Source organism: Podarcis raffonei, chromosome 17 (assembly GCF_027172205.1).
Source record: "Podarcis raffonei isolate rPodRaf1 chromosome 17, rPodRaf1.pri, whole genome shotgun sequence".
Lineage (NCBI taxonomy): Eukaryota > Metazoa > Chordata > Lepidosauria > Squamata > Lacertidae > Podarcis > Podarcis raffonei.
Window position 1 is genome coordinate 39,159,488 of NC_070618.1, and position 9,728 is coordinate 39,169,215.

The following is a 9,728-nucleotide window of genomic DNA, read 5'->3' on the forward strand; positions in this document are numbered from 1 at the left end:
CCTTTGAGTCCTTAATCGGGCTCCACCGTCCGATTAAGTACCTCCAAAGCGGCTTGTCAGGCAGCTAAACCTGTCTTTCCTTGCCCCTTTGGCTACAACTGCTCTGCAGTCCTTGAGGATAAGCTTGGCTTAGCTGAGGCTTTCCAGCCTTAAGGACGATTAAGGAAGACAGGAATGCCAGGGGGGGGCACAGATAATTTGTAGCCATAGAAGAAGAGACCTCGGGACCCCTCAGGTATAAAGGCAACCTGTACAACCACACAGTGACTCATTACCCGCTCGCCATGGTACCCCGGGCCGTCCGGCTGCTTGTGACTCCGTCCTCGCAAAGGGATGTGAACTGAAGCCAGACTCTGCCCCATCTCAATAGCTGCCTCTCAACCTGCCTTTCCCACCCATTCCCAAGCAGGCCCTCTCTTTCAGTTTTCTCCGCTCAATCCATCTTACTTTGCACACACTCCACTACCCTCTCAACTCCCCAGCCCCATCATTTCCATCTCATTGTCCCCACTGCAATCCCCACCATGCACAAAGCCCGCTCTGACTCCCAGGATGACCTCCCGGAAAATTTCTTCATCCCAGTGCCCTTGGATGTTGCCAACATCACAACTCTCAGCCCTTTTCTGGTACCTCAGACTCACCTTGGTAGTCCAGGCCTCTTTATGAGCATGGCTGCCTTCATGTTCCTATTGGTTGTACTTGGGGTACCCATCAACATCCTCACCATCTTCTGCACTTTCAAGTACAAGAAGCTCCGCTCCCACCTCAACTACATCTTGGTCAACCTTGCTGTGTCAAACCTGGTGGTGGTCTGCATTGGATCTACCACTGCCTTCTACAGCTTCTCCCACATGTACTTCATCATGGGCCCTCTTGCTTGCAAGATAGAGGGCTTTGCTGCCACATTGGGGGGTAAGTAAAATTTTTGAAACTTAGTAGCATTGGGAAGAATGAGGAGGATGAGTGGGTGGACGAGAGAGCAAGAAGACACAAGACTGGGAAAGCTGAAGGATTGTAAGACATGAGTATGTGGGGCTATGTGAGGATTTCAGGGTACTGTGAAGTGACATTGTCAGTTAGCAAGCCAGAGACAGCTGGAATAAGGGCAATTGCACATTGTGAATAAGACAGCAGAGACTCAGGGGAAAGCAAGGAATTGGTATGTGGCTGTTTTCTACACCTGCATTTCCATATGCATAGACAATCCTGTCCTCTGTTTCTTTACTCCCAACCAGGCATGGTGAGCCTATGGTCCCTGGCAGTTGTGGCCTTCGAACGATACTTGGTCATTTGCAAGCCTCTGGGAAACTTCACCTTCAGAGGCACCCATGCCATTGTTGGTTGCATCATAACATGGGTCTTTGGCTTGGTGGCTTCAGTACCACCCCTGTTTGGCTGGAGCAGGTATGTGCTGGAAAGAAGGTTACGTCAGGGAGGGGAAGGCTGAGCTGAGATTATGGGAGGAGAGGCCGTCTGGGTTAAGGCACTAAGGCGGAAATTTATACCTTACATGGAATTGAGTTATGTACAGTTCCCCCCACTTCTGCCTGAAGTACTTTACCAGTTCTTTGCCATGCTTAATGTATTTACGGTACAATTAATGCCACCCTCTGCTATTAGTGGAAACCTATTGCTGAAAAGTGTTTAACTTCCTTAGGTATATTCCTGAGGGGCTGCAGTGCTCGTGTGGTCCTGATTGGTATACAACGAACAACAAGTGGAACAATGAATCTTATGTCCTATTCCTCTTCTCCTTCTGCTTTGGAGTGCCCCTGTCGGTTATCATCTTTTCTTACGGTCGTCTTCTTCTAACCCTGCGGGCAGTGAGTACTACCTCTTCCCTCCCTTCTGCTCCCCTCTGATGAGACACAGCAGTAAGGAAAGGTAGCAGACAGCACCACCACCAGTGTGAAAATCTGCTCAGGTGTGTAACTGTCCAAACTAAAGAGGAGTGTCTAGACAGGGATGGGTAAGAACAGGTGAAGCAGCTGTGGAATGCCTCAGTCCACCAACCAGCATTAGCTCTTTCTAGTCTTGTTGCCAAGTATCCTTTTTGTGCGAGAAGCTAAAGATCCAACATGGGAATTTCTATATCATGCGTAGGCAAACTAAGACCCAGGGGCCGGATCCAGCCCAATTGCCTTCTAAATCTGGCCCACGGACGGTCCAGGAATCAGCGTAGCCAGATGGGTGGGGTATAAATAAATAAATAAATAAATAAATAAATTATTATTATTATTATTATTATTATTATTATTATTATTATTATTGCAGTGTGTTTTTACATGAGTAGAATGTGTCCTTTTATTTAAAATGCATCTCTGGGTTATTTGTGGGGCATAGGAATTCGTTCTCCCCCCCCTTCTTCAAAATATAGTCCGGCCCCTCACAAGGTCTGAGGGACAGTGGACTGGCCCCCTGCTGAAAAATTTTGCTGACCCCTGTTGTATATTAAAAGCAAGTGTGGCCCCTCTTTGGCCTGCTTCCCCACAGGGAGGCTCTGGTGGACTACAGCCGCTGCCTGGACGGGGATTTGAACTTATGTCTGTTGTTTCCTGAAGTGACATGTTCTTGACTTCCATACTACACAGACATGGGTTAATGTAAAATTCTGTAGGTACCACATGCCTAAGGGTCAAATGAGATGTGATATTAAATGTGTGAATGCATGTAAGGTGTCTAGTTAATGGGCAGTATCCAACAAATACATCCCATTAGTGTAAGGGTTTATGCTTGCACAGTGGAACTTTCTCCCCCTCTCCTTCCCGCATGCAGTCCGCAGCTTCCCAAAATCTGCTCCAGAGGATTGGGGGAACCCCTAGAACAGATTTAAGATGCACATGAGAGGAGGGGAGGGGGAGAAAACTCCGTTGCACAAACACAAATACTTGAACTGGCAGTACACTTACTTTGTGCTATGTTGGATGCAACTGAATATCTCTAAATAACTGTCACCAGGGAGCCAAATAAGGATTGGTACTACATCATACAAATAGGCAACGTAAACTATCTACCCTGCTTCTGCAATCCTAATTAAAATGTCCCTAGCTGATACTCCCCCTCGGGTGGAGAAAAGAAGTCATCGGGACTGTTGTGGGGGGAGACATTCTTTTCATTGTGCATTCATGATGCATAGCACACAGGATTATATTGGTGTGGTTATATGCAAACTCTGTTTTTATTGATTGATGGATGGATTGTTTGGATTTGTTACCCATGCTTCACCAGAGTGGGCTACAGCAATTTAGATATACACTATTAAAAACATATCCCAGGGCAGGTCTCAGCAATTTAAATATATATTATTAACAGTAGTTTTAAACAAATTACAGTCACAAGAATGGTATGGGGCCTAAAATATATATATCCCCAGTGTCAAAGGCCACAGCAATATGCATCTTCAGTATGCAACAGAACCTACACAAGGAAGGTGCCGGATGCCCCTTTGTGGGCTGGAAATCCGACACCTTAGGGGCCACCACAGTGAATGCCCTGAACTTCTGAGGGTGGTGCAACTACTTCTGCTCATACACACCAACTTACAAAGCCGATTGAGGGGACTGGTGTCATGCACACAGATTGCGTGTGTGATGTCACATGCCTGCGCTCGTCAAGTGTTTCAAGTGGCGAGCACCGAGCGTCCCAAAGGTCAGCTTCTCCTCCCCTTCCTGTGGTTGCCAGGGGAAGAGGCCCCGGCTCCTGCCAACTGTTGTGCCAAGTGCTGTGCACACTGAGGGGCCTGATCAATACTTTTCAAGCAAGGCATCAACAGATTTGGTTGCAATGACAGCTGTATATGTGTGTTGAGTTACATCTGCATACTTTCATGCACTACACACATATGAAGGCACACCAGTGTGTACAAATCTGTGTACAGATGCACAGTTCCTGCCATCAATCTTCTAAACCAGCACTTCCCAAACTTACAATGATCGCATACCCCTTATGGGAGCTTAGACTTACCAGCAGCTGCCTTTCGGGTGAAGATAATTTGGGGTTAGTTTTAATAATAATATTTAATCTTTGAATTGTCTGCTGCAGCTAAAAATCAATGTTAAAGTAACATTAAAATTTCTGTTTGCGTACTTCTAGGGGTACATGTATCGTGCTTTGGGAAACACTGCTTTAAGGAATTGCTTCCTCCTGTATCAGCTAATGCAGAAAGTGCAATGAAGAAAATAGGAAGGAACTGGAAGGCGTAGGAAGAGGAATTAATATTTGTTTTGGGAATAAAAATATGGGAGGAGCCCCATTCATTTCAGTGGGGTTTGTAGAGGAAAGCTGCTCAGTGGATTATGTTCCATATCAACTAGGAGGTGGGGTAAGAAAATAATGGACTTGCACTGAAGGGAAGATTTTTAGGCCGAATGTTAGCGAACTCGTAAGAGCACAAGCAGTGATAGTTGTGGAACCTCTGATCATGAAAGGTTTAAATAAAAGGTAGAATGACGTCACTTGGCAATGCTCTATGGAGGAAAAACCAGGTTTCAATCAGATAAACCACAAGGTCCCTCCCAATGTAGTGATTCTTAGCTAGGACCTTGCATTCAGAAATCTACTCCATGGGTACTAGGCTCCACCATGAGAGACAGAGGTTGTGGTGAGAAGCATAGCCAGTGTTTTATTACAGCAGATTCAACCCCCTTCACCCACTCAGGTAGTGCCTTTGCTCACTCCAGACCTAATCAATACACCAGGGCTGCAGTTTTCCATTTTCTTTCTCCATCGATATGGCAACCCTGTACTGTGCGCAGTCTGCCGCCTGGACTTCAGTTATTCTCACTCATGGTTAATCATCTCCCCACCTCATCAGGTTGCCAAGCAGCAGGAACAGTCAGCCACCACACAGAAGGCTGAGAGAGAGGTGACCAAGATGGTAGTGGTGATGGTGATGGGCTTCCTGGTGTGCTGGTTGCCATACGCTTCCTTTGCATTGTGGGTAGTGACCCACCGTGGAGAACCTTTTGACGTTCGTCTGGCCTCCATCCCCTCTGTCTTCTCCAAGGCCTCCTCTGTTTATAACCCTGTCATCTACGTCTTCATGAACAAGCAGGTTAGCACGGGAAACATCTATAACCAGGCTGGTTTGGGTAGAAAGAGAGAGTGGCACATTTATCCCTGGTCCTGAATGGGGTAACTGTGCCCCTGAAGAACCAGGTGCGCAGCCTGGGAGTCATTTTGGACTCACAACTGTCCATGAAGGCACAGGTCAATTCTGTGTCCAGGGCAGCTGTCTACCAGCTCCATCTGGGACGCAGGATGAGACCCTACCTGCCCACAGACTATCTTGCCAGAGTAGTGCAACCTCTGGTTATCTCCCGCTTGGACTACTGCAATTTGCTCTACGTGAGGCTACCTTTGAAGGTGACCCGGAAACTGCAACTAATCCAGAATGCAGCAGCTAGGCTGGGGACTGGGAGTGGCCGCCAAGACCACATAACATCGGTCCTGAGGGACCTACATTGGCTCCCAGTACATTTCCGGGCACAATTCAAAGTGTTGGTGCTGACCTTTAAAACCATAAAGGGTCTTGGCCCAGTATACATGAAGGAGCGTCTCTACCCCCATCGTTCAGCCCGGACACTGAGGTCCACCTCCAAGGGCCTTCTGGCGGTTCCCCCCCTGAGAGAAGTTAGCTTACAGGGAACCAGGCAGAGGGCCTTCTCAGCAATAGCGCCCACCCTGTGGAACGCCCTCCCATCAGATGTCAAGGAAATGAACAACTATCTGAATGTTAGAAGACATCTGAAGGCAGCCCTCTTTAGGGAAGTTTTTAATGTTTGATATTTTAGCGTGTTTTTTTTTAATATTCTGTTGGGAGCCACCCAGAGTGGCTGGGGAAACCTAGCCAGATGGGCAGGGTATATTATTATTATTATTGTTATTATTATTATTATTATTATTATTATTATTATTATTATTATTATTATCCCATACCTCTTGTATGCTCTGTTGGATTTCCCTGGAATCATTTAGGGCTCTGGCAATCTCTTCTCACTGCCCTGAATGTTCACTTGTGCCCCCTATGACCAGAACTTCACGCAAAGAATATAAAATCCCTCACTTGGCTTACATGTCAACATTTCTCCCTGAGCTTATCAAGGACTCTAGTATCGTCTCAGGATATGCACTCAGTGCCCCTCTGTCAAATTACCTGCCCTACAGAGTATGCATAGCAGTACATGTATTTGGAGACATTTCCGTTTTGAAGAGAGCTTTGTGATTTTCACACTGAACTTGGAACCCTATGGTTCCCTGCTAGGTTGTCCCTAAAGTGTCAGTAACAGTGGACAATGAGAAGGTCAGTAATTGTTGAGAAGTTTCTCTGAAAGACGGCTTCTGCACCACTGTCTGTCTTCGCCTGCAATGTGTAGCCACAGAATAATGTTAGGCATGTTCAGGGTTGCGCTCTGAGAGGGGCACTGTTGTGATGGAACAGGTCTGGCAAATGTGTCACAATCTTCTGCAATGTGCAGGGGTTCCTTGGCAGATGAACAGATGTGAACAGGCTTCCCTTAAGTTTGAAAATCAGAGCTGGAACCCTGGCATTCAGCACTGCACCTCTCTCGGAGGGACTAGGGCTCAGAAAACTGTTGTGTCCTTCTTCCCTAGGGCTGTGACATCCCTGCTAATTAACCCTCTCTCCCTTTCAGTTTCGTTCCTGCATGCTGAAACTTGTCTTCTGTGGCAAAAGCCCCTTTGGTGAGGAGGAGGATGTTTCGGGTTCCTCCCAAGCCACCCAGGTCTCGTCGGTGTCTTCCAGCCAGGTGTCACCAGCGTAACCATGAGCAATGCCCACACCACCCACTCTACCTCCAGGGAACACTTCTACTGTATGCAGCAACACCCTTTGCCCTGCACAGCAGGATGCGCCCAATGTGTGCATTACTCCTGCAAGGGTCCCATTGCAGTTCCATTCGTTGCATCTGGCATTTGGTTTCTGTACAGGGCTCTCACATTACATACCCCAGCCGGCATTGCTCCACCCGTCTGTACAATTAATGTTGCACTACAAACAGTTGTTGTGCTCATGGACTGCTCTTCCTGTCCCACTGAGGTGAGCAAGGTTATCGGACACACTGAAAAGCTATGGATGGCAATCAGGAGAGTCACTACCAGCTGCTGCAGAACAGTCAAGACCCTCGCCTTGTGGAAGTGACATCTGGCTGGTCCAGCCTTCCTGTCTCTGCCACTGCAGGCAAATCTGTAAAAAGAAGAGCGTCTGGGTTATATGTGAATGTCTTTCTGAGCTCTGGTTTATGTGCATTAGGAATTGGGTGTGCTATGAACGGTTAGCTTGACAAACTGCAGTGCATGTACTCATTTACTTCCACCTCCATGAGAGAACAGTCCCTTCTCACCAGCATCAGATCTGGCATATCTGGCCACAGGTGCCTGATTTGGAGGAGGGAAAATTTTATCCTCTTAGATAGTAAAATTGCAAGTCAACCTTCCCTTTCTCTTCCTCCTCCATATTTCATTACCTCCAGCAGGAGGCAGCAAAAATATATGTCAATGCTTACAGATAGTAGGTCTGATAACCCTCAAAGCAGAACACAACACCACGGATGAGCTTTGTGTTCCAGGTAACCCTAAACCTCTGAATGCAAACACTTTTGCATGGCAGCTGCAAGGCATGGATCACTAAAATTGCCTGATGACTTCCATTGGAGCAAATGCCAGAGATAGGTTACTGGGCTCTGTGGACCATTCCTCCTGAATTCCTTCCATTAACACAATGACTCATTGGGGTCTTCAGAATCAGCATGTCAGAAGACACAAAACCAGTTAACCAGTACCTCTTGAGAAGTTCCTGTCTAAAATATATTTTAAAACCTTCCATTAAAAAGGATGGGGATTTAACATCCCCTCATAGCAGGATATGTGAATACTGAGGAGTTATTTCACAGGGCTGTCATGTCATTATCAGATATAGCTATTCCTAATAGTTCTCAGAAAAGCAATTGACTGCACCTTAGGCCACAAAAGTAAGAGCCAAAAGTGCTTTGAACGTGTTAACATATTCAAAGCACGTTACATACGTTGTCTCAATAATCGTAACACCAGCCCCATAAGGCAGCCTGGCATTATGAGCTATATTACTGAAGGAGAGCTGATCAACATGGTTTTGCCTAAGGATACCTGGTAAGTTCATAGCTAAATCAAGATTTGAAAACTGGGAACATCCTGACATATAGTGTATGTTCTAAACAAATAGGAAGGGCCAGGAATAAAACAAGGTAAAAAACCCCCTCATAACTTACTCTTTTAGAATGCCTCATGACTTCATGTGACCTCCAATACTTTGAGTTTCTGGGGATGGCTAAGTTACTTTCCCCTCTGCTCTTTACCTGTCATCCCCTCATGCCATTGCCAGGGTAGAAAAGAGAGAGAGAGAGAGAGAAAGAGAAACAGGACTCATTAGGGAATAAAAGTGAAGGCAGTCTATAGAGCTTGAGGGGCCAGGCATGCCCCCCATAGCCTGCTGATAGCAGTAGCTGAAGAGGGCTGTCATGAAAGGTAAAGGGGTCAAGGGCTACCTGCCTTCCCTATCATTTGAGCATTGAGCAACAACCTTCTGCACTAGATAAACCAGGCTGATAAGCTTCAAACTTTGCCTCTGCTGTGCAGCCCCCTTTTAGCATACCCAAGAAGCAGACAGTCATTGCAGGGCAATGGTGGGTGTATTTTGTAAATATCCAATAACCCCTCAAAATCCACCCACATCTCTGTAATTCCCTTCTATCTTCATGATTATCCCCTAGTAAATGGAATACCTCTCCCCAGTCTCTCCCAGTTACATGAATAAATACAATGGAGATGCAGCTTTGGAATCCACAGTGATGGCTGGTTATTTGCAATCGCATATTGTTGCTAGAGAAATGCCCATTGCATGCCCCACCTTTTCCTTTCTCTATGCATCTGTTGTGTGCCACCCTGTGCCCTGCCACGTCCCCAGGATGCACATGAAATAAGTGCATCCTTATGACAGATACTTTCACTCTAGCCTGTTAAAGCAAGGAAGGAAAATCTGAATTTCCCTATGGAACAATCTATAAAATTGTTTATAACTCTTGCCTCTTGCATTTTGGCAAATCCTCCATAATCCCCTTGCCTGAGATCACATAGGCAGATAGCCATCAGGGGAAGTTCCTGAATCTGCCAGTGTTTGCCCAGATGCTCTGCACAGAGGATGCCTGCGCAGCATCCAGATTGTCTTATCAAACGCAAATGCTTTGTGTAAACTGTGTCTGGAACCATGTAAAACTGTCTAATCCTCAGGAATGTCACACCTTGGCCTGCCTGAGTCACTGTAACCCCACCTTATTGTGATTTATTTCTGACTATTCGGAAAGGAGATGCAAACCTTTAAGAAGAGATGCTTTTGCTCTCTTCTGGGTCCTTCACCTGACAAGGGGGGGGGCAGGCTGGGTCTCTGTTGCAACAGATAATAAAAGATCAGCTTTGCTTTCACTGGATTTTCTGCCTCAGCTCATTCATCTCTGACTGGTAATGAAATCGGGGAGTTGGGCCATCAAAAGGCACCCCCTATTTTCTGGTAAAAGTATGTGATGATAAAGTCCCTATTTCTTCCCTTCTCTGAGTGATGGGGGCTGGGCTGTGTGGAAAAAACAGCAACCCGTCCAGGAAGGGCCTTGAATTCAAAACACAAGGAGCCTGTACATGGACAAGTTGCTAACGTGAATCTGGGAAAGGAGTCTCCCTTG

At 46.4% G+C, this 9,728-nt stretch overlaps 1 protein-coding gene across 1 annotated transcript; it reads left to right on the forward strand.

The window, feature by feature from the left end:
* The first annotated feature begins 358 nt into the window (after nucleotides 1–358).
* LOC128404930 (blue-sensitive opsin-like) lies at nucleotides 359–9,444 on the forward strand. Its single transcript, XM_053371032.1, has 5 exons — nucleotides 359–912; nucleotides 1,236–1,404; nucleotides 1,658–1,823; nucleotides 4,814–5,053; nucleotides 6,654–9,444. The coding sequence occupies exons 1-5, from the start codon at nucleotides 525–527 to the stop codon at nucleotides 6,780–6,782; spliced, it is 1,092 nt and encodes a 363-aa protein (XP_053227007.1). The 5' UTR covers nucleotides 359–524; the 3' UTR covers nucleotides 6,783–9,444.
* The last annotated feature ends 284 nt before the right edge of the window (nucleotides 9,445–9,728 follow it).